The 26,429-nt window shown below is 36.8% G+C and overlaps 1 protein-coding gene, 1 long non-coding RNA gene and 1 pseudogene across 5 annotated transcripts in view; 1 reads left to right on the top strand and 2 right to left on the bottom strand.

Annotated features, from left to right (window-relative positions):
* Positions 1-26,429, top strand: part of LOC309513126 — a 284,332-nt gene that overhangs the window by 167,861 nt on the left and 90,042 nt on the right. The window lies entirely within an intron of this gene.
* The window catches only part of LOC309510410 (protein NLRC3-like), a 68,834-nt gene that overhangs the window by 17,682 nt on the left and 24,723 nt on the right, over positions 1-26,429 (bottom strand). The window contains exons 1-3 of one of the 3 annotated variants that reach the window (XM_082185157.1): positions 19,292-19,399; positions 16,938-17,120; positions 1,880-2,002 (exon numbers count right to left, since the gene is read on the bottom strand). The exons of 1 other annotated variant lie outside the window; for it this stretch is intronic. In XM_082185157.1, the coding sequence (XP_082041283.1) occupies positions 1,880-2,002; positions 16,938-17,098 (284 nt within the window). In that variant the 5' untranslated portion in view covers positions 17,099-17,120; positions 19,292-19,399. Of the gene's footprint in view, positions 1-1,879; positions 2,003-16,937; positions 17,121-19,291; positions 19,400-26,429 lie in introns of those variants that run through there. One more of the 3 variants, XM_082185158.1, reaches the window with a different exon arrangement.
* LOC309510367 (NACHT, LRR and PYD domains-containing protein 3-like) overlaps positions 25,921-26,429 on the bottom strand; it is a 199,806-nt pseudogene continuing 199,297 nt past the window's right edge. The window contains exon 8 of the transcript XR_014211746.1: positions 25,921-26,429. This exon is cut by the window's right edge and continues 584 nt beyond it. The product of XR_014211746.1 is annotated as an NACHT, LRR and PYD domains-containing protein 3-like (transcript).

Here is a 26,429-nt window from a genome sequence, read left to right as displayed (position 1 = left end):
TAGTCTACGCTGTCATTTTCTTTACGTGTGAGAGTTAATTAACATGCGGATGAGCAAGACGGTGAAAAGGAGCCTACCTCACCTTTCCACAAAGACGGGAATATGCCTCATTCGCGCGAATGGCACAAATTGAGCGTCTGGCGCGTTACGCACTAATTATTTTATGTAGTGCTTTTTGTGCATTCACGCGTTTGATGCGAATTCGCGTCTGCCACCCGAGTTGAAAAATCTGAACTTCTGCGTCAATTCGCGCCGTGTTAACCAATCAGGAGCCTGCTTGCTGCTGTCACGTGGTGAAGTAAAAACAAAGTAAATCTTTTATCACATAAAAACTTGATTTCAACATACGAGACATATTTTTCATTTTGTATTGAATGCTATTTATTCCATCTCTAAATCCAGATTATATGAAACATTTTTATTCTAATGTAAAGACAACCAATATACTTTAGTGTATAAGAATAGTTTGTGTCTGGACAGTGTTGTGTGAGAAAAAGAAAAAAAATCACAGGACAGGTTAATTACTTTTGGAGGCTGGCTCCATTTATCATCAATACAAAAATAAATGACAGATTATGTGGGTGAGGACGAGGGTGATCCTCGCTCCGATGTGGGACAACAGGTCATTAAACTGGGCGTGGGACAGGCAGAAGCACCGCTGATAGCGGCCGTCATCCAGGCGCAGCTCCTGGAGCAAATGGTGAAACTCGCCAAAACTGGGTTCGCCTCCGAAGCGTCTGGTGGACCCAAATACGGCGACAATGATCCCTATGCCGCTGTTCTGCTCTCCAGAGCAAATACAGAGCGGTGACTCTCTCGATAAATGATCGATCAACATCAGACATCTTGTAAAAAGATGGCCGCCAACGGGTTTCGAAACTTTTGAAACTTTCGCCTCTGACGCGCGTAAATTTCGCTTCAAACTTTTGTTTTTACGCGCGTCAATTTCGCTCTTGACACGCGAATGGACACAAAGCGGTCAAGCGTATAACTAGACGTGGCAGGCGCGAATTTGACGCGCTATTCGCGTCCAGTGTGAACGCACAGTAAGGCTCCAGCTTGTAATGACTCTCCCTGCCTGTAGTTGGTGCTGACCTGTAATGACTCTCCTAGCCCCTAGGTGGCCCCAGCTTCTGTAAAAATAGCTTCAGGAAACAATTCAGTGATAAAGGCTATGCCGATTAGCATTACATTACATATATAAATATACTTTATTCTTATGAAGAGATGTCTACAAGAACACAGATAAACCATATATTTTTTGCAATCATATATATATTGTCTTCATGTTTCATTAGTCAAAACTTCTCTATCTGTGTTTAATTCTGCTACAGCGACAGCTGGATGACTTTGTCCATATAAGGGATTTCCTGGAATGTCAAGAAGATTTACGACTTCTATGAATCTCACTTGTGGACTTTCTGCATTAGAAATGCAGAGTATGAATGAAGCAGACTTTACATTACATGCATGAACTCACTAATGCTCAAAAGACCCTATTGTGGGTAAAACAAAAACAAAATTATTGTGGCTGTTTTCAGAGATTGAAACAGACATTTTATACTTGTGCTAAAATTGTGTGGCCTGTGCTACAAAACATTTAACCTCTGTAGCATCAGTGCTAGGTGCAAAAAAAAGTTAGTGTACAGCCTTGCATGGACTTAAAACATTTTGATATTAGATCATTGAAACACATGTGACCACATCACATTTCTATTGGAAACGATATCCATCCTGAATGTTTCACAGTGAAACACCACCTACTCGTCGCACGCTCACCTAACACATGAGTTATGATCAATCACAGATGATTCCTCTTTATCCTTATCACTCGCTTCCTTACACTTTCACACATTATTATCTACATGATAATACTCACACAGGGTCAATGTTCACTGCACTATCACTGAGATTACGGGGATCAATCATGGATCTGTTACTCTTCATGGACACACAGTCGGATACTTGAGCAGCTGCTCTCTTTCTCTTCCTTTTGATGATACTGAGAAAAAGACAGAAATATTTCAGATGGATGCAAATTTTCTGTCTGCACTGTAAAACCGAACAGTTTATTAATATAGACAAAATATGCCATTATGGGCTTTGTTGTTGATACCCAGCTAACAGGGAACGTTCCCAGAACTTTCACTAACGTTCCTTAAAAGTTGTGTAAATGTTAGCACAAAACGTTACTAAAATAATGTTTTTGGAACGTTCATACAACGTTATTAACGTTCTTGTAACGTTGAGTAAAAAAACGTTCTTAGAACAACGTTCTTGGAACGTCTTTATGACGTTATTTGTGATTGATGAACGTTCTCATAACGTTGATAGAAAACGTTCTTAGAAAAAGGTTCTTGGAACTTCTTTTTGACGTTATTTCTGATTGATGAACGTTCTCATAACGTTGATAGAAAACGTTCTTAGAACAAGGTTCTTGGAACGTCTTTTTGACGTTATTTGTGATTGATGAATGTTCTCATAACGTTGATAGAAAACGTTCTTAGAACAAGGTTCTTGGAACATCTTTTTGACGTTATTTCTGATTGATGAACGTTCTCATAACGTTGATACATAATGTTCTTAGAACAAGGTTCTTGGAACGTCTTTTTGACGTTATTTCTGATTGATGAACGTTCTCATAACGTTGACAGAAAACGTTCTTAGAACAAGGTTCTTGGAACGTCTTTTTGACGTTATTTGTGATTAATGAAAGTTCTCATAACGTTGATAGAAAACGTTCTTAGAACAAGGTTCTTGGAACATCTTTATGACGTTATTTGTGATTGATGAACGTTCCCATAACGTTGATAGAAAATGTTCTTAGAACAAGGTTCTTGGAACGTCTTTTTGACGTTATTTCTGATTGAAGAAAGTTCTCATAACGTTGATAGAAAACGTTCTTAGAACAACGTTCTTGGAACATCTTTATGACGTTATTTGTGATTGATGAAAGTTATCATAACGTTGATAGAAAACGTTCTTAGAACAAGGTTCTTGGAACGTCTTTTTGACGTTATTTGTGATTGATGAAAGTTCTCATAACGTTGATAGAAAACGTTCTTAGAACAAGGTTCTTGGAACGTCTTTTTGACGTTATTTGTGATTGATGAAAGTTCTCATAACGTTGACAGAAAACGTTCTTAGAACAAGGTTCTTGGAACGTCTTTATGACGTTATTTGTGATGGATGAAAGTTATCATAACGTTGATAGAAAACGTTCTTAGAACAAGGTTCTTGGAACATCTTTATGACGTTATTTGTGATTGATGAACGTTCTCATAACGCTGATAGAAAACGTTCTTAGAACAATGTTCTTGGAACGTCTTTTTGACGTTATTTTGTGATTGATGAAAGTTCTCATAACGTTGATAGAAAACGTTCTTAGAACAAGGTTCTTGGAACGTTTATGACATTATTTGTGATTGATGAAAGTTCTCATAACGTTGATAGAGAACGTTCTTAGAACAACGTTCTTGGAACGTCTTTTTGACGTTATTTTGTGATTGATGAAAGTTCTCATAACGTTGATAGAAAACGTTCTTAGAACAAGGTTCTTGGAACGTCTTTTTGACGTTATTTTGTGATTGATGAAAGTTCTCATAACGTTGATAGAAAACGTTCTTAGAACAACGTTCTTGGAACGTCTTTTTGACGTTATTTTGTGATTGATGAAAGTTCTCATTACGTTGATAGAAAACGTTCTTAGAACAAGGTTCTTGGAACGTCTTTATGACATTATTTGTGATTGATGAAAGTTCTCATAACGTTGATAGAGAACGTTCTTAGAACAACGTTCTTGGAACGTCTTTTTGACGTTATTTTGTGATTGATGAAAGTTCTCATAACGTTGATAGAAAACGTTCTTAGAACAAGGTTCTTGGAACGTCTTTATGACATTATTTGTGATTGATGAAAGTTCTCATAACGTTGATAGAAAACGTTCTTAGAACAACGTTCTTGGAATGTCTTTATGACGTTATTTGTGATTGATGAATGTTCTCATAATGTTGATAGAAAACGTTCTTAGAACAACATTCTCAGAACGTCTTTATAATGTTATTAGTATTTTCTGAATGTTATATTTAGGCTATCATAAAATGTTCTGGGAACATGTTGTTTGCTTCTTAACAGTTTACAATCACTAGATTTGTATAATATGACTATATATATCCATATAAACATTTTAAACATCACAGTAGTTTATAACACCACCCCAATAAACCAGCACTATATAGCCTATTAATAAATTAATATTAACTAGTGCAAAATCAGTTTTTTGTGTGTGTGTTTTTAGTAATTGTTGGTTTGGTGTGTTTGAGTGCTCATTGTTACAATTACACAGCAAAAGTTCAGTGACATTTTTATTTTGTGTACAGTAGAAAGCAAATACTGATCCTGAAATAATGACATAAAATAAATGTGGAAAATTGAACTACACGATGCAGGGAGCAGACTACACAGTGAACTCAGAGAAAATGCTACGCTTGAGTAAAAACAGTTTGTGAATAGGCTACTACAAATGATGCCCGTGAAAGAGATTGTGAACGCATTGAATAGGATATGTTTTGTTGGTTAATAGCATGCTACTATTACACAGTAGTGATAGTGTTAAGCACCAGAATGAAATATAATATTCAGAAGTAAACAGCATAGCTGACTTACAGATTCGGTTAACATGCACAAATGAGTAAGCGTGACGATTCAGGGAGCAGGCTACACAGTGAACTCAGAGAAAACGCTACGCTTGAGCAAAACAGTGTGATACTACCAGTGGTGTAGTCTAGTTTTTTGTAGTGAGTATACTGTAATATACCCCCCCCCCCCCCCCCCGCCCCCGCCCCCGCCTCATACTCACCCATCCCAGAGCGTCACCCCATAAGCACCACCACACTCACTAATGCATACATATGCATCGACATGTAATTGAGAGCATTATGAAATATTAAGTGTTATCAACATGTCAATTTATTATAAGCAACACAAGACTTTAACAGCCAATGACATTTACAGCTGGGAGACTGAACTGATTTTATACTGTTTAGTGTTAATCACCATCTAACTCAGCCAGTTAAGAGAGCCTTTAGCCTTAGATGTTATATGAATATGGTCCCTGAAGCACAGGTTTTACCAGCTGACAATTAAAAAATATATATATATATTTTTTTTTTAAAACATAGGCACAAATACAAATTTACTTTTAGAAATGGTGTTTTTGAATAAAAATGGTGTTATTGTTTGGGCAAGTTTACTGTTTAAATTAAAACTTGTACGAAAACGTGTGTGATATTCCCTTAAAATAACGTTTTAATAGATTTTATTATTATTATTATTATTATTTTAAAATTCATTTTACTGTGCAATTTCTAATTTCTTTGAGTTAGACCGAACTTTTATTTTGGTGGGTTGTAGACATTTGAGTTTCTGTGTGTTTTAATAAACTATTATTATTATTAGGCCTACTTGAAGTATACTCTACTGTGCAATAGTAATATATTTCTGTTATCATTTCTTCAAGTTATACCGAACTTTTATTATGACAGGTTGTCGTAAAGACATAACAGTTTCTGTCTGTATATGATACGAATGAATGAAGATAGTTTTATCAAATGAAATGGTGAAATCCTCGTGAAGTGAGTGACTCTCATAGCAGCTCTGTGATGAAGTGCACATGTGTAGCCTACATGCGTGAGTCACGCGTGCTTCAGTGTGTGTGTGTGTGTGTGTGTGTGTGTGTGTGTGTGTGTGTGTGTGTGTGTGTGTGTGTGTGTGTGTAGTGGAGCACTCATTGAGCGCTCATTCCCAGAGACACGTAGAACAATTGCAGTCTCTTTTAACTTTAATATTCACAGACACTAGTCCATATCGAGATTTGATTCATTGTACAGCCCTACTTTTGATTTATTCATTCAAAAATAGCCAAATTCCGTGACGTTCTGCTTAGCAAGCTCCATTTGTGACTGGATTCCGCGATTCGATCCGTGTCGCTTCGCAAACACAGACGGGGTGAATTTATGAATGAAAGTGAAAGTTCTGACACAAAACGAAGTTGTTACGTATCCTCACGATTTTTTAAGTGGGTATACGGAAATCCTTGGCCTTTTCTAGTGGGTATACGCCGTATACCTGCGTATCACGTAGACTACACCACTGGATACTACAAATGATGGCAAACTGCCCGTGCAAAATCGTTTTTTGTGTGTGTTTTTAATAATTTTTGTTTTGGTGTGTTTGAGTGCTCATTGTTACAATTACACAGCAAAAGTTCAGTGACATTTTTATTTATGCATGGAAGAAAGCACCAAGGAAAATTTAACTACACAATTCAGAGAGCAGGCTACACAGTGAACTCCGAGAAAAGCTGTGAATAAAATACAATATTCAGAAGTAAACAGTGTAGCTGACAGAGTGTTTATGCCAGAATGTTTAAACAATTACCTTCTTTTACTAATATATTTAACAATATCTTTTGTATTTCTAATCCAAACAACGTCAAACTTTACACTGCACTTACTTGTGCCCATAGCAAAAAATCTGTCAAGTTTGAAAATGTTGTTAACAGACAGACATACAGACACATAGACAGACAGACAGACAGACAGACAGACCTTCCTATAATTCATAGATAGATGTATAGATAGATATGCTATTCACATTTGTGAAGCACTGTTAAATAATATATAGTGAAATACATTTTGAAAATATATTATTTCAAAAATACATTGAACATACATCTTTTAAATTGTTCCTCATGTTACATCTGTAAATATGTGTACATATTGTCTATATTTCACAAAATATATTCATGCCTTAGCCTATATCATGTTTAGTTTTTAATAAATGTTTTTGCAATTTTATTTCTACACCACATTAACCATTTATAAAGCTATATAATATTATAGGCTATTACATATTACATTATATTATAGCCTATTATAACCTATGATTTTGTAAACATACACTCATGCTTCATATACTCATTCCGTTTACAGTTTGGTGATGGCCACTAGCCTATACACTTAAAAATGTTAACCTCACATTTCAGGATATTTTAACTGATTATTAAATAATTCCCTCCATCAATTCTTCTTTTATGTAAATTCTGCGTGACTTCTAACGTTACGTCTTTTAATTGGCGCGCGCACTCCAGTTACATTTGAACCAGATTTGAACTGAGTTACCATGGAAACGGGCGGGGAGCTCAACTGACGACAAGCAGGAACTCCGTCTTTCACTGTTGCATTCGCTAATTTCAGGTAAGTTGTTTAGTGAGTTTTGTCATCAACATACACAAATAGTACATAAAAATGTTTCTAACACATTCTTTCATGTAAATGACACGCTTCCGTTGAATATTTACTTTATAGAAATGGTTTAGTGTCTTCGGGAAGAGTCCGTTAGCATCTCAACTTTTAGGCTAACGTTAGAGGTGAGGTTAGGTTGATTAGACTTTAGCTGTAAGTTTAGGCTTTAGGCTTTTAATCTTATGTGTTGATTTGAGGTTTTGTAAAAGTTTTGCTGGCAATTTTTCAATGTGAATGGATGTAAACTAAAAAGTATTCTGGATGGTTAATTCATAGTTTTCACGTGACGGAATGCCCACCTGGAGGGCAAATTGGGGTTTTATAATGCCATCATGCCTAGTATTAACATGAATGTCACGCAACCGCTTAATTCGAAAGTAAGTCAGTTGAATCACCGTTTTATATTAATGTGCTCTTTTAATTTAAGCATAACTTACAGCCGCACACACACACATACGTTACACACAGATTAATAACCTTACTTAAAAAAAATGATATATTCCTGGACAAGCTACTTTTTTTTTTTTTTTTACAAGTGAATGAACGATTTATTTGTCCAAAGGACAAGTTACAAGACCAGGGTTAATGCCAAGCCCTGGTTTATACATTTTTATAATTTTATTATAAAAGCTTCAGAAGACCTTTCTCAATGCTGCTATTGTCATACAATGAAAGTATTATATTCCTACTTCCATAGTATGGCAAATTAGTACAAATTAGAAAAGTTTAGCAGGTACATAATTTTGATGCACGTTATCTTATTTTCCCCTCAATTATGGAAGTTTTCATTTTCAGGTGTAGCTAATCCTTTACAATGTGTTATAAAACCTTTCCATTGTATAACATTTGTAACCTACATTTTAATCTTGTGTGTTTAATATATAGTACTCAAAGCACAGCCTAAATAACTTAAGGGTTAACATTTATGGAGTAGTCACACTGTTATTATTAAATGTTTATGAAATAATAAATCACCATTAGTAACATCAGTCAATCTGTTCACTTTACAGACAGGGCATGAAGAGACTGGACCACAGACTGGACCCAAGCATGAAGAGACTGGACCACAGTGCTAGTTTGGCACCCCCACACTACTTATATTTAAGGGTTAGTTCACCCAAAAATGTATATTCTGTCAGTAATTATACACCCTCATGTTGTTCCAACCCCTTAAAGGAACACTCCACCCATTTGCATTAAGCTTTGCAATGTTAGAAACACAGTCATACTATTGAATGGTCGTGCAACATTTTCTCATTTTCCCCTGAGAAGAGAGAAATCTGTATTTACCTCTTTACACTTCCTCCTACAATGACGCAAAAATCGTCATTTTGCGTCATTGTAGGAGGAAGTGTAAGAGGGGGGGATTTCTGTTAAGACTACAAGCACTAGTTCCCACCTTTTCAAACCCGCCCATAGGGGGTTGGACCTAATGTGCTAACAGACCTATCACAGATCAGTGCCAGTGCGTTTGATTTCACCAGCAGAAACCTGCATGTCCGGCCGTCGAGATCGTCCAAAATGTCCGGGATTCGGCTTTGCTTTCTACGGTCGCCATTCATTGTTTACATGCACACCTTTTGTTTCAATCTAACTGAATTCATTCCGATTGGTGAATCTGAATGTAGTGTTTACATGAATGCTAAAAAAGTGATTGGTTGATGTGCATTTTACCATTGCTAAAAAAATACCCGCTCCTCCGTGAGAGATAGCCCACTAGACCGGCGCCGCTCATCAGTAATCACGCCATCGCTTTTGCGTTCTACAGTCGCCATTCATCATGTTTACTGTGGCGAGCAGGACGAGGCTAGGGCCGCGGGAGAAAGACGCGAGGCCGGTGGCGTGATCGGTTGATGTGCGTTTTACCACTGCTAAGAAAATACCCGCTCCTCCGTGAGAGATACGAGCCAGTGCCTCACAGGTGTCGGTCATCAGTAATCAAGCCACCGGCCTCGCGTCGTTCTCCTGTGGCCCTAGTCTCGTCCTGCTCGTCACAGTAAACACAATAAATGGCGACTGTAGAACGCAAAAGTCGAATCCCGGACATTTTGTGCCCGGGCAGACTCACAGAGACTAGTAACTTAGCTTAGCTTTATTATTTACAACGGCTCTCTAACCGGTACGCGTGGCTTGGGAGTGGCCTCGTAGAGCAGCGAAGCAAGTGCATTCTGGGAGTTGTTGTCTTTCATCCACATAAGCCAAAAATACATTTTCTGGCTTTTCTCAGTCTAGAAAGCTCCAAATTCAAAAATAATTTCACATTTCTTCTACATAAATGACCCAATTTAAATACACATTCATCTTTCCAGAGGTGGAGTGTCCCTTTAAAGGATAATTCTGGTATTTAGCACTTTGAGTCTCTTTTCTGGTTTGTTTTGGATGAACTAGAGTGGTGGACACAGAAATGTTGACGATGGGTCCTGTCTCGACTTTTAGACTTGTTTAGAATCGCCTTTGACCACTTCAAAGTGGCTGTCTATGGGCATGCACGAACATGTCCTTAAAACAACCCTAATAACTTTCGTTTTCAAAACTATGCAACTCACCGAGTGGTTAGTGGTGTTCGTTGATGATTAAAAACAAATATATCGGCACAATGTATGATTTCAATCTGTGTTATTTGCTATATATTTACTAATATACTATTTTTTCAGATACCTCACAACAAAGTATAAACTTCCGCTCGATATTTGAGTCTGAAGCATCTTTTCCGTTCCCGGTAGCGCAGTAATATCAACGAGCAATGAGTCCTCCAACAGAAATCAATGGGATTTTACAAAATGGCAAATAAAACACAACAGAAACTGTATTTCGCTACGCTACTTGTTTTTAATCATCAACGAACACCACTAACCACTCGGTGAGTTGCACAGTTTTGAAAACGAACGTTAAGGGTTGTTTTAATGACATTTTCGTGCATGCCCATAGACAGCCACTCTGAAGCCGTCAAAGGCGATTCTAGACGAGTCAAAAAGTCGAGACAGGACCCATCGTCAAAATTTCTGTGTCCACCACTCTAGTTCATCCAAAACAAACCAGAAAAGAGACTCAAAGTGCTAAATACCAGAATTATCCTTCAAGACTTCGTTCATCTTCAGAACACAAATTAAGATATTTTTGATGAAATATGAGAGCTGGCTCACTCCTCCATAGTCTTCTAGGCAATTTTATTCTGCCCAGAAAGTTAGTAAAGACATTGTTAAAATAGTCCAAGTGACTGGCTCAACCTTAAGTTCATCAAGCGACGACAATTATTTTTGTGTGCACAAATAACAACTTTATTCAACTATTCATTTTCTTATGTGTGGGCCTCTGAGTGAGTTCCCAAAAGTGAAAACTACATCGAGTCCCATCTGCGTCATCTTCTCAGTTCTCGCTGCTCTCGTGAACTCTAGGGCTGGGAGGATACAACTATCTCCCGATTCGATACTATCACGATACTTGGGTGCTGATACTGCTGGTATTACCTTTTTTTTTAAAGAATTGCGATTCGATATTGCGATTTTTATTTTATTTTTAACACTAGACCATCAGAAAATGTTAAATCACACTTTTACAGACTGTATAGGCTACATGATGTATAAGATGAGTCATATTTACAAAAACAATTCATCACATCTTTCTGACTTATTTCAGAAGCATCATACAGTTAGTACTACATTAAATGATTCAATAACAAATACATTTTGTAACAGTCACTTGTGTTTATGCGCCCCAGGTGCCTCGCGTTTAACCGCCGGCTGCGCCTCACGTTTTTGGAGTTGATTTTAATGAATAGAGAGGCGGGTCTTCCGTTGTAGTGATGAAAGCTACAGTTGTTTTGGACGCCAGAGAGTGCGATGATGGAGGATAAACTTGTGGTGCTCTCGCGGGTTACCAGGAGCTTAACGACTTAACGAATCGTAACTATCACAATGTTAACAGAAAATAAACAAAGTTAATAAAAGTCTGATTTGACATTTACTTGACTGACAGGACAGCTGTTTCTGTGTTTGCCTAGCAACAAAAAACGCAGTTCACTGCTCGTTCTGTGTGATTGGGGCAGTGCTGTGCGCCTCGCGTTTTCGAACCGAAAAAACGCGTTAGGTGTGATCGGGGCTTTACTCTATCTTGATCGCTATCATAAACATCAGTGTTTATATTTGAAATTTAAACTTTTATCCTAGTACTTCTATGATAATTTGAACTAGCCTATTGTATCACAGAAATAATGATACTATGAGGTTGAAAAGACTGATTGTGAAGCTGTTTCATGACGACTCTCTCCGGGTCAGCACAGCTTTAAATGTTGCGATATGATTTTGTCAAGGGTTTAATAGACAGACGAAATGGAAGCAGATCGTGTGGGTGTTTGAATCGAGATCACATTTTTTTAAAGATGAATCGTGCAGCTCTACTGTCTTATCTCTCTCCCAGTATATGAGTAGCGTGATGGCTTATCAATGCATTCAATCTCTCGTCGCTTTTACGCGTCCACTTGAAAGGGATATTAAGTTACTTGACACATTTCATCCTTTGTTGGAACGAAAGTGACTTACTTCGGTCAACCTCGTCTCTAAGCACGGACAAAAATAAAGCAATTTAATTTGAATTAATATCGATTCTGTAATAAAAAAATAATCCATTTTAAGATCGTTTAAAAAACAACACGATACCTAGGTGAATCGATTTTTTCTCCCAGCACTAGTGAAGTCACTCAGAAGCCAATACGGAAGAAAATGAATAGTTGAATAAAGTCTTTATTTTGTTTTTTTGTGCATAAAAATGATTGTCGTCACTTGATAAACTCGCCAGAATAAAATTGCCTAGAAGCCTATTGAGGAGTGAGCCAGCTCTCAGATTTCATCAAAAATATCTTAATTTGTGTTCTGAAGAGTCTTACGGGGTTGGAATAACATGAGGGTGAGTGATTAATGACAGAATTTTTTGGTGAACTAACCCTTAAACACCGTTTTCATTACATTTAAATATGAAAATATTTGTTGTTGTTTTTTTAAGCTATAATGTAGGGTTTAAAATGTATGATAATCATATGAAATGTTCTACTTTTTGATGTGCTGTAAAAGTGTGCGCTTATAATTCACATGGTTGTGTTAATAAAAAATAAAGTTGTACAAATTCTGCAGAATTTTTTTTCTAACCTTAAAATAACATTTTAACTTGAAAGAAAGTGGACATTTTAATGTTCTTTGAATGTTGTATTGTTAATAACATTTTGGGGGAAAGAACGTTGCAGGAATGTTATGCTTACCTTAAGATGATGTTCCAGCAACGTTATGCCAATGTTCCGGCAATGTTATACTAACCTTAAGATAACGTTGCATGAACGTTATGCTAACCTTAAGGTAACGTTGCATGTACGTTATGCTAACCTTAAGATAACGTTCCATTAACGTAATGCTAACCGTAAGAATGTTCCAGCAATGTTGTGCTAATGTTCCAGCAACGTTATGCTAACCTTAAGATAATGTTCCAGCAACATTATGCAAACCTTAAGATAACATTCCATGAACATTATGCTAACCTTAAGATAACATTCCATGAACGTTATGCTAACCTTAAGAATATTCCAGCAATGTTGTGCTAACGTTCCAGCAACATTAGCTAACCTTAAGATAACGTTCCATGAATATTATGCTAACCTTAAGATAACGTTCCATGAATATTATGCTAACCTTAAGATAACATTCCATGAACGTTATGCTAACCTTAAGAATGTTCCAGCAATGTTGTGCTAACGTTCCAGCAACGTTATGCAAACCTTAAGATAATGTTCCAGCAATGTTGTGCTAACATTCCAGCAATGTTATGCTAACCTTAAGATAACGTTCCAGCAACATTATGCAAACCTTAAGATAATGTTCCAGCAATGTTGTGCTAACGTTCCAGCAACGTTATGCTAACCTTAAGATAACGTTCCAGCAACGTTATGCAAACCTTAAGACAATGTTCCAGCAACGTTATGCTAACATTCCGGCAACGTTATGCTAACCTTAAGATAACGTTCCAGCAACATTATGCTAACGTTCCAGCAATGTTTTTCTAACATTAAGATACCATTCCAGCAACGTTATGCAAACTGGACATTTCAACATTTTTAGAACGTTTCAAGTCAACGTTCCCACAACGTTCTTAGGACATATTTTTGTTAGCTGGGTAGTTGGGTACTTACTGTAAAGATTGGAAATCTCAGGCATCTAAGAGTTAAGGGAAAAGCTCAAATGTATTTCCTCCTTTTTTGAAGATAATACAAATATAAATTTAGTCTTATCATGGTCCCATTTAGTGCTGCATGAGTGAATCGTCACTGACTTCAGCTGCTTTACAGCAGAATTGAACTCTGTTTACATCACTGAATCCTTATTTTCCTGTTTATACCTGTAAATCTGCTTTGAAACAATCTTTATTGTATAAAGCTCTACATAAATAAGGGTGACTTAACTTGACCAGCACTAGGGTGTTGTCGCAGATACCCGAGCCTCAAAATACCGGCTATACCACAGTATTTACCATATGGAAGTAAATATTCTCACATGTAATGCAAGAGCTGAATTCAGTTGCGGCTGGAAGTTGCAGAATAAAACGAAACACGGGTTATAATGCGATTTAGTGTCACTGTGATACTTTAGCAGGTGTAACCCTTACAAAAGCAGGTGTATACCTTAAAATCCCTTTGATTGAGCATCTCTCATTACTGAGCATTATATCTCTTTGTCTCGTATTGTTACTATCCATATTAACTCCTTGTGAGACGTCCTTTTCTATTGGGCCCTTTGGTATAATATATGTAAGTGTGTGAAGTAAAAACATATCTGTGTATGAGGTTCAAAGGGTTCTGAGCTTATTGGGTTTATTAAAGGGGTCATATAATGGTACATGCACTTTGACAAGTTGATTGTACTGAAATGTGTGTTGGCAGTGCCTGTACACAACCATCATAAAATGATACAAATCCATCCAGTGTTTTTTTTTTTAAATCTCCTTATATGTTTCCCCCCCCACCTCTCAAATCAAGCCGTTCGACCGTGTGACGTCACACGGTCGGACGCCCCTCCCACGATTGTTGATTGACAGCAGCGTTTCAACACAGACCTGCCCTCGCTCGTGAGCGAGCTGTCAATCATAGTCCGCGCGTCATTGTTGATACGCTGGAGCACTGTCTATGAGCAGAATGGTGTCTAAGCGATTGTGGTGTTCTGTTCTCGGGTGTAATAACGGACACAGCAGTCATTTTGATGTTCCTAAATCCGAACCGCTGAAGACGCAGTGGCTGAGTTTGTTTTCGAAGGGAATATTCCCCACGATCAACAGCAATGCTTTCATGTTTGCGCGAATCATTTCACACACCAGACTGCTATACAAACGAGGGTCAGTATAAAGCTGGTTTTGCTAAGAAGCTGCTCCTGAAAAAAGGATCAGTACCAACTATTCGTGTTCCTGCTGCACCTCCAGAAGAACTGAAGTGAGTGTAACGTTTTATTAACCTTTATATTAATCTTTATATTAATCTTTGCAAATCGCTAGCACGCTTCACGATGAATGCGTCTAAGGTTTACACTCAGGTACATTACGGCATGTACAACGTTCTCAATATAATTCATAATCCCAAGTTTATAATGAACAACGCGTTATGGTTATTGTGTTATGGTTATAACAAACAGTGTGCGCACAGAACAGAGGGGCGGGGTGAGCAAAGCTCATTATCATTTAAAGATGCATGCACTTAAACGGCGTGCTGAAAACAGAGCTGTTTTTGACCAGGTAAAATTTGTGTTTTCTTACAATACTAATGAGAATTTTTTATTAAAGTATATTACAAACTTTTAATTTAGACCCTAAAGAATCATATTAGCTTGTACAAAAATGGCATTATATGACCCCTTTAAAGGAACACTCCACCGTTTTTTGAAATAGGGCTTATTCACCTTCTTTCCTACATTTAGATAGGTGGGCAAATGCATTTTTGTCTCAGTGCATGCATTGTTTTAGTTTGACAGGGTCGGCGCTAGCATAGCTTAGCTTAATGAATGGAATCCTTTGTTGCCAGCTAGCATGTCATGAGTAAAAGTGATAAAAAAAAAAATAAAAAAAACCCACCTAATTACTTCTTGTGGCCTGCGTATTCACAACGAGTACAAATAGTGATTCAAAGATTAACACTAGGCGATTTCCTAGGCAGATATTGACTTGGGACTATATTAGGGGGAAGCACAGGCGAAGCACTGCTACTTGGGCGCAGAGATATCACGCAACACATGAAATCCCACGACTTCCGTCAACATACCGGCGTGAATAGTAGCTGGCTATTTTTCCTACAGTACATGAATGGCAATGAACATGGCTAATTTTGTGAGAGACAAAGAGGGTGACTTCTTACACAGTCAAGAGCCAGAACCATACAGTTTTCAGAAGATGAGCTGCGTGCTTTGGAAATAGAACGACAGGTTGCGATCGCTCAACAGCCTGAGGATGTGAGGATGAGAGCCAACACGGACTGGTGGTGTGAATGTGGGGGAATATGCCAATCTATGCCGACTGAAATATAGTGTCTGTGCTGTGGCGAGTGGGACAAGTTACTGCCATCGATGACCAGGCTCAACGCGTCAGATCAAGTTGAGCGTGCCCGCAGTTGTGTCACAGCTACCAAGGATTTCACGGCGTTCCATCCTGCAGTAATCAAATTTTTTTTCCGGTGTGATAAAGTGAACTGGAAAAAACGCCCCACGCCGAATGGACCAAATGGACAGCTGTCCAGTAAGTGATTATTTTAAACATGACGCATGTATAGATCGACCCATATTATACCTGTATTCACATTCACATATTATACCACATATTAACATTTCATGTGTTGCGTGATATCTCTACGCCCAAGTAGCAGTGCTTCGCCTAAGCAGCAGTGCTTCGCCTGTGCTTCCCCCTGATATAGTCCCAAGTCAATATCTGCCTAGGAAATCGCCTAGTGTTAATCTGCATCGCTATTTGTACTCGTTGTGAATACGCAGGCCACAAGAAGTAATTAGGTGGTTTGTTTATTATTTTTTATCACTTTTACTCAGGACATGCTAGCTGGCAACAAAGGATTCCATTCATTAAGCTAAGCTAAGCTAGCGCCAACCCTGTCAAACTAAAACAATGCATGCACTGAGACAAAAATGCATTTGCCCACCTATCTAAATGTAGGAAAGAAGGTGAATAAGCCCTATTTAAAAAAACGGTGGAGTGTTCCTTTAAGAACAATATGTATCAATGGAGCTGTTCCCTACAAACCCACGATTATAATTACAGAGTGACCATTCAATGTCATTGTTACTCTAGGATTCCTAAATACTTTTATTTAATATTTTTTGTTGTTGCATACAGTATCTTTTCAAATGCAGAATATTGCTTAAAACTGGCAACAAAATAAACCAGGCTACATTTCATTTACTAACTATACTATAAAAAGTGCATGTTTGGGGGGTGTTTCAAATATTTACAGACCTTAATATTTTCTTCATTTTTTTTATTTTTTTTTATTTACTATTGTCCACATTTCAGAGAAAGTTACTTCTATAAGTGATTCACCACGTTAAGTAATTTCACATCCAAGTTTCACTATAGTAGATAGTTCAGCAGTTTCACGATACTCACACAGGGTCAGAGGTCACAGCAGGTCCATCACTGAGATCAGGGAGGAGATCCACCTCCTCCTCTCGCTCCTCACACACACTCATTTCACAGGTCCGGTTCTCCTCCTCTCTCTCCTCAAACACACGCATTTTACAGGAAGTTTGCTTCTTCTCTTCCTCCATGATGTGAGACTTGATTTCAGACCTGTGTGTGGACACAGAGGACATACATAATTCACAACTGAAGTAAATTAAATTGTTTTGTTTTTTAAAATTAAATTAAATCCCAATATATTGAGATTTGAGAATTCAAAAACGAATGCGAAAAAAACATGTGTGTGCGCTGATGTGAGTAATGTGTGACACCCAGTCAAAACTTTCACTGATTCTTGAGATAAGGGGCAAAAAATGTTTTAGAAGTTAGTTTTTATTATTTAATAATACATTATTAATAATTTATATACTTGTAGACAAAGGTCTCAGCTAATGAACCATGTAAGGGAACAGGTTTTTCTAAAAATTTACATTTATTCATTTCATAACTTAATTTGTCAACTCCATCAGATGCAATAAAAGCAAGTTATTTTCATTTGATTCACCCAACAACAGTCTAAAGTCTTCAATTATCTAATAATGGTTTTCAGTAAAGGAGCTAAGTGATAAACTACATTCTCTAAAATAGTTTTATAAAATTAATTAAAAAAAAATTCCCTGGGTTAGGGTTATAATGAACAATCCAGTTCCTAATTCCTTAATACTCCTCCTTTTTTAATATTAAATATATATATATAACCTAACCCTTAGGTAAATCACACATAATATCATGTAGTTCAGTTGATGTTTTAACACAATAAATTGAAAAAATAATAAAATATTTCTTTCAAAATTAACAGAAACGTTCATCTGATATTGTTAAACTGACAAAGTGTTGACAAAGGTCCAACTGAGGTTACAACTGATTGACAAGATAACAAATTAAGACAACTAACTACTTTTTAAACTAATATTTAATTTAATACAACAGTCCTTCCAGTGGTTTGTTTTTCTCCTTTTAGCGGTATAGTACGTCTCATTCTGGGTCTCCAGTAGCTCACAGAATACAAGCGTATGTTAGGTTGAATGTAATAGTAAGCATTATTATGTGCAGCAACAGAAATGTTCCCAAAGTGAATCCAAAGGATCTGTAGCCTGACTTTAAACCGGATCAGTTATTTGTGCCTGACCTGCATGACTTAAGCAGTGAGAAACTGCCGTCGGACATGTTCGCTCTCTGTGAAGTCCATTACATCAGGGTTTGCTATTGCTGTGATCTCATGTGAGTCACAGGTTGTAAAAAGTTATGTGCACAAATTAATTATTTATAATAAGAACTGCAATATTCCTTAAAATTAGAATTATAAATTTAGATTTCAAAGTGATGCTAAAGGCATGTAATTAAAAAAAAAAAAAAAAAATTATATATAGGCCTATATATATATATATATAATATGCATACTAGAAAACTATTACACCAGGATGAAGGAGTTGTCATGTTAAAGCTGTGACTGCAGAGACTTCAACATTGTTTGTATAAAATATAAAAAAAATATAAAACTTTCAGGACTATGTGTCCTACTGTGAGATCCACAATGATTAGGAAATAGGAAAGGGGTCTTCAGGGTAAGATGCCCATGATGACATTGCCTGATTTATGCAGAATTATATATATAAAAAAAAAAAAAAAATGGAAAAAAAATTCATTGATTCACATTGAGGACATAACTTAGAAAATATAATTCAATATTTACTTTTTGTATTGTTTGATATGACATATCTCTGTTTTTCGATTTAAATGTATATTTTTTTATTTGTTGCTTGTTGCATTTTTGAACACTTTGTTTGGCAGTTTTAAAGTGTGACCTTATGCCGAAGACAGGTTAAATTACATTTATTTTCCAAGTATAGCATGTATTTAAAATAATACTAAAGAAATTGTTTAAAAATAAAAGCAATGAATGTCCTTAGTATCCAGATTTCCTTTAGATGCAAGTTGCAACTTTTTAAGTATTTGTATTTTGATGAATTGTTGTTTATTTTTAACATAAAGAGTGCGTTTGTGTGCAGGACATGTTTTGTCCTTTATCTCGAGACTAGAATAAACTTCACTAGAATAAATCAAGGCAGTCACTAATGCAAAAAAAAAAAAATACAAATTGTGCATTCCAAAGTGTGATTCGACTTTTCCCAGTTTTGTCAATTAATAAAACAGTTCGACTTATAATAAAACATATCATGACAATTGACAATTATAATCACGTGTTTGAGTTTGAAGACGTGTTTAAAGTCAAATTTGCTCCTTATTGATACTACAGCTTTGAAACGTTTTAGCGAACTTACCGTAACCTCTGAACACAGTTCTGTTTCTGAATCTTCTGAAATGACTTCTACAGTCATCATCTGCCACGACTGCTGTGCTTTCGGTTTCAAAGCTCCGCCCCAAACTGAGCTGACCGTGATGACGCAGAACTGAAGGCTGCTATGGCAAGCCGCGTTTGCATTAAATACCCATTCTAGGCATAACTAATACTAGGCATAATTCTAATTAGATGTCTCAAATTAAATTAGAGATAGACTATCTCTAAATTGATTATCACTAGTAAAAAAAAAAATATATATATATATATATATATATATATAATTTGAGATATTTCTAACTGGTGTTTGACGAGCCATAATCAAATTTCAGATATCTTTCATTCATAATTTTTAAAGATATCCCAAATACATTAGTAGATATCTGAAAATAATCAATTACTAGTCAATTGACAATTGTAGATATCTTGAATGGAGTTTTGACTTGGCAAAACATAATAAGAGATATCTTGAATTGGAATTTTCCCTAGTCAAATCTCATTTAAAGATATCTGCAATTCAATTATGGATATCTCAATCTGATGTTTGACTAATACCTCTCTTTGGATTTAGGCCTATCTGCATTTAGTTTTGTGACCAGAATGAAATTCAATCTGGAATTAACATTCGTACCAGTCAAAATTACTTTATAGATATCTTAAACATGCATGCAAATACACATTTGCTAAGCCCCACCTCAAACATTTTATTAACCAATTCTACCTTGGAAACTGCTGTCATCCGCCATTTTGGAGATACCTCTAATTACCTTTGTGTATGTGTGATGCATCAATTGAAGATATGACGTCATTACAGATATCTTCAATGGAGTTTTTACTAGTTAAAATGTATTTAAAGATATTTCAAATCCGATTTCTTAGTGAAATTATAATTGCAGATATGTCTAATTATCATTCTGACTGGTCAAATTATAATTATGACTCATCAAAACACAATCATATCAATTCAAAATATATTTATGGATAGTCAAACCATAGTTTTATATGCTAAAACGGCTTGCCATAAGCCTACATCATCTTCTACCACGGGTCTGAGTGACACTTAAACATGACATGAAGGAAACATTTGTCAATGTATTAACTAAAAAAGTAAAACATGTACATGAATATATCACTTTTAAACCTGGCAGATAAACTGATGTAAATTAAGCTGATTATTTTATTCTATCAAAAGCAGATTAATGTTAATATTACCATGCTAGAGTTTATAGTTGTCCAGTGTTCTCAATCACAGGAGTTTATAGGAAATCTCTCTCTTTCTGTTTAATGAGTGCTCTGCTGTTTTTCATTTAGTTTTCATGTTGTTCCTTTATTTTCTGCCATTTGCCACATTGTTAAAATGTTCAGATTCTGATTTCTTATCAGGTTAATGATACTCAATTACATATTCAACTAAGAGCAGTGAGTGATTTAGGCTATTTATGTTCCTTGGTAATATTAGTTTATAGATTGTTCAAATGTACCAGCTGAATGTTTTCTAGTGTTGAAACATGTTCAGAGCATAAATGATCTGGATAACATCTGGATCACAGAAGGCCTGAATCTCTGATGTGTAAATGATCATGAGCTCGGTGTATCAGGATTCAACAAGTTTACTTCATTAAAAGATAATTCATGTTGCTATATGCCAGTGGGGGAAAACACTAAAAGTATTTTAAAGCAACAGGGCTGATGAATAGGATTTTTGTCATACATTTATTATTATTAATAATAATATGAATATTTCAGCAATCTTGGCGATGCACACTTCAGCCAGCAGAGGGTGAAAATTCATAAAACAACAAGAAGAAGAAGGAGAAAAAGAAGAGCAATCTTGCACAACATCAGACAGATCATATTATTCCATATCCGACACTCATGTTCAGTACATGCTGTAAATGTGGTACATGTAGTGTGTGTTATAAGTGTGTGAGTCTGAATTCACCCTAATAAATGACGAGATGAAGACAGACATTCAAACAAGAGTAAGTCCATGTGAAAACAACTGAAATCTGAGTGACATAATATTGAACAGATGTTTATTAAAGAGGAGAGTGAAGACATGAGTTGTTCCGATGAATGAAACATGAAGATACCGATGAAGAGGTTTGTGTCCATTTTTGATTCTTCACTTTTGGTTGCAACATGCAATAAGCAATATTTACTCTAAATGTGTCAAAAATAATCAGTCTAATTTTCGGTTTTGTCATCTGACACACCAGGAATTTAATATTAAGTTAGATATTTAAAAAAAAAAAACACTTGTTGGATTTTATTTGCATCACTAGCCTTTGTTGTTTGTGGCTCATACATGATCAGTACAGTGTGTGTTTACTGTGTATGTGGGAAAGTGTATTTATGGCTCGTTTCCACTGAGCGGTACGGTACGGTACGGTACGCATTTATTTGCGTTTCCACTATCAAAAGTTGTGAATGGTACCAAAATGCCGAACCGTACCGTACCACTTTTTAGGTACCCTTCCATTGGGGTACCTAGCACAGTGGTACAGTGGTACGGTACTAAAGGGTGGAGCTAGACTCACTGCAGGACGTTGATTGGTTGACAGAGAATCGTCACTTGCGCGTGCTACAAGTGGAATGACGGGAATGACAACATAAGAAGCGCCATTTTTTTATATACAGTGTAATATAATACTACAGTTACTGTGTCACGAAATGTAATTTTAAGAGTTTTTCAGGCGAGAATGTAGTTGTTTAAAGCTCAAATCTGTGGTTTATTTATAAAGATGATTTTTTTTCCCCCGGTTGTGAGATCCATGCGATCAGCGGGCGCTCGGCGCTCATGTTTCCCGGCTGGATGAGCCTTTCCTCGGCTAGTTCTTCTGACGTTTGCCGCTGACCTCGACGGTAGTGATTAAACATGAGATATAATTCGTCTTGTGTAGACCTAACGGGCGATCTTTGGTCTCGTGAATATATAATTCGTTCCCTGTCAATCGTTTTGGCTGAGGGCTACACACTAAAAAAAAATGGTTCTTCAGCGGTTCTTCAGGGGTTCTTTGCGGTGGTTAAGGTGCTATATAGCACCACTACCATTTAAAGAACCTGTTAAGCCCAGTTTGGTTCTTCAGCGGTTCTTTAGCGGTTCTTTGGGGTGGTTAAGGTGCTATATGGCACCTCTTATGGTTCTACATAGCACCATTTGACAAAGGTAGGTGCTATATGGCACTTAAAGTGGTTCCCCTATGATTACAAGCCAATGAACCACTTTTAGTGCTATTTAGCACCATTTTTGTTTAGAGTGTAATAGTTTCATATTATAGGCTATTTGTATTTAACTTTACTGTTGTAATGTTAGACTAGAGCGCTGCATTTGGATATTTGACTGAATTGTATGCTTTATTTCTTATTGTATAGCTTCTTACCTTTTACTTAAACTTTTATATTGGCTATTATTGATAAAACTGAAATTTTACAAAAAGAAATGTGGTTTCTTGTCATTTTATTATTACAAGATTATCACTGATGTTTATTGCAACATTATTTTTTTTTAACGAAAAGAGGTAACGTTAGGGTTGTGTTTTAAATTTCGTTTTGTTATAAATAGAATAACGTATAACGTGCAGTGAATAATCAATATGCGTTGCGCATGAACCACATTTGTGTCCCTATAATGTTTTATTTATTTAAATGAAAACGAAAAGAGGCAGATTAGTGTTTTATAACATGTTTCGTTTTATTGTTGCTTAAAATGTAGCCTACATACAGAGTAACAGAGATAACCGGAGTAGCAGAGTGACGTACGCTTTTAAGAACGCGCTGTACCATTTGCATGTAACTTTGCGTAGGCCTACTTGATATTGAGAAAAGCCTAATGTCGGCGCTTGTCTTCTTGTGACAAACATGTCGAGGAGCAAGAACAAGATCTGCTGTATATGTCATCCATTGTAGTTTACTATGTTCTTCTTCGCGCGAAAATGACGTCGATCGAAACACCACGCCTATCAAGTAAGGGTAGCCTACTGTTGGCAGTGGAAACGCTAGCCAGATCATGGTTAGTCTCGCATAGCCAGACCTTCAGACTAACGGCAGAAGGTCTGGACTCTATCGCAGCATTTCTTGGCCAAGGACCGCCCAAGAGGACGTTTGACTGACATGTAACACAACCAATCACAGTTTGTTTTGTACCGCGTCATATTTAGGGGCGTGACAATATAATGTTGATGTCCCTACAATAACAGACCGGCGTGCATCTAATAAATTATTCATTCAAGAACCTTGTGCAAGTTTACTGCATCAATGGAGCCGCGAACTTCACATACTTTTGAAGATACAGCGTTTAGTTGATCGTGGTAAGCACTCATTGTCTCAGTTGTAAAAACAACGGCTTTCTTCTTCCACGAGGGGTTTTGGCGTCATGACATTTGTTTCCCGGCGGACCGAAAATAAACGCGACACTCGCGCCCCCCGGAAATCCGATAAAATTCAACCAATCAGATGACGACTTCGACATTCCTGAAGTGTTTCCAGTTAAGTGTACCATATGCATCAGACGTTTAGCCAACGTTCCGTGGGCGTGACGTCTGAGGCTGAGACTAGATCATGGTTAACAGACCCGAACCGTACCGTACTGTACCGTACCGTACCATACTGCTCAGTGGAAACGAGCCATTAGAGAGATACTCTATAAAGAGAGAGATTCATCATATATTCATGTTGTTTCAATCCTGATGTAATAATGACTTGACGGCCACAAGAGGAACAATTTTGATTCTCATTTAGTTTCTCTTTTCTGCTCAGATGATTCTGTCATGTTTAGTTTGAGTTTCTCCAGATCGAATTTAAAATAAACTGACCTGGAAAAAATAAATATAATGAGCATTTATTTATTTTTTATTCTAATTTAAAATGATAATTGTAATTGCAATATTTTTTTAAACCATATGAAACAAACACAAATACTGTGTACATTAAGCAGGAAAATGCTGGGAGTGCTTCTTGGGTGTAAAAATGTGTAAATACATCCGGTGCTCTTCAGTGAAGGGATCCACATAAATCTTGAGATAAGGGTCTGAGGCACTCAGGAGGATGAAGATTAAAAAGCCTTTATTAATCCATGGCTAGTCTCATAAAAATAAAAACATGCCTACGCGTTTCAGCCAACAAGGCTTTCGTCAAGGCTTGAAGGGAACTGTGAACATTACTAAAAACTTGATAACACTTTTGTACAGTGTCATTGTTACACGTTACATGCATTTACTGTAATAACTATAAACTCGAATGTACATTTCCTGAAGAAAATGTGAGTGGTGCTTGCAGTGGCAAAACTCGGCCCTGGGCACATGCTAACACAATTAACAATTAACAATGTTGTGATACCATGATATACCACGTTCTAGTATGATTTACCATGTTTCTAACATGATTTACCACGATTTACCACATTCTAGCATGATTTACTATGATTAGCATGTTGCTAATATCTTTTCAGCAAGATGCTAGCATGATTAACATTTTGTTAGCATGTTTTTAGCAAAAGATGTTAGCATGATGCTAACATGATTAGCATGTTACTAGCATGATGTTAGCATGATTAGCAATTTTCTAGGATGTTTTTAGCAAGATGCTTGCATAATTAGCATGTTGGTAACATGATGCTAGAACATTTTGAGTTGTTTTTATCATGTTTACCCTAAGCTAATTCCAGTTATCATGTAGCTATTCACAGCTAGCATGTGTAGCATGTTGGAAGTCCTGTTTGCTAGCATGAGTCAAAAGAGCCAACCACCATCTCTATACAATGTTCTGATGCAGAGATATAGGTCTTGCGAAACGGTTGCTATGGTACTCTATTTGGTTGCTAGGTAGTGGCTTGGCAGCTGCCAATGATGAAACTCCAAAGGCTGCTTGTCAGTGTGAATGATATAAACCATCTCCCACACCTCTGTGACATTCAGAATGTAAGATATCCCTCTTTGGATGTTGGTTGCTAGGGTGCTCGACAATGGTTGCTAGGGAGGGGCTCGGAAGTGTAGAGGTGATTCATGATTGGCTGTTTGCTGCCCCGAGTCAAACGAGACCACCCTCATGTTTCTATGACACTTCTATCCGGATATCCCTTTGATCTCTTTCAATGGAAGTCAATGAAACTTGTTGCTAAGGTGCTCTAAATGGTTGCTAGGGCGTGGCTTGATAGCTTCACAATGATCCCGAGAGACTGATTGGTCGTCTGAGTAAAATGAGCACGCCCCCTTGTCTCTATGACACTGTGATCCAGAGTTATGTTCAATACAAAATCCCAATGTAATTTACCATAGTAGGAGAAATGTGTGTTTCATGGGCCGTCCTACACCATAGTAAGTCAATGGGGAAACTTTGGGACACTCCTGCCCCCCAGGGGTGCAACTATTACCCCATTGTGAGGCATGTTCTTACAGAGCCTGTCAGCCTCTTCAAATGTGGCAAATCACACGTTTCTGCGAAATCCTCGCTCAGAGAAACGAGTGCTCAAAGATTCAGTCCAAACTCTCTTTTGATGAAGATTCATAAAGTGATTCAGTCAAAAGCAAACGTGTAAAAACAGTGAAACTCAGGGTGACAAACGTTTATCATGAATGAAAATGACAGTCAAAGATCAACAACTGAAGAAACATGTTCAGACTGAAACAGGAACAAGCGTTTATTGACCATAAACTACAATAACATGATTAAACTGTAATAAAACATGTGAATTAACAGTGAAATACTGGAGGTGACAGTAGATTAATGTTCATTTTACAGTTATCTCTATGATTATATAGATGATGTGTTATTCATCTCACATTATTGATTATAATAATAATCCTTTGAGATCCAGCAGTTTTAATCAGATCATCTGAAGGATTTTAATAACACATTGTGCACAAATAAAGTGTGTGAATATCAATAACGGTGATAATGCAGTAACACACACAATCAGTTACACAACTGGAGAAATGTCAATTTAGTGTGAGTGTGTGTGTTTATGTAATTTCACACTTCTGATAAAGATTCAAATGTGTTAAATGGTACCATTTTTTTTTACAGTGTGTGTCAGTCATTGTGTGTGTGTGTGTGTGTGTGTGTGTGTGTGTGTGTGTGTGTGTGTGTGTGTGTGTGTGTGTGTGTGTGTGTGTGTGTGTGTG

This window comes from Leuciscus leuciscus (genome assembly GCF_965113295.1).
Source record: "Leuciscus leuciscus genome assembly, chromosome: 1".
Classification (NCBI taxonomy): domain Eukaryota; kingdom Metazoa; phylum Chordata; class Actinopteri; order Cypriniformes; family Leuciscidae; genus Leuciscus; species Leuciscus leuciscus.
Note: the sequence above shows the minus strand (reverse complement) of the source record. Positions and strands in the feature narration are given on the sequence as shown.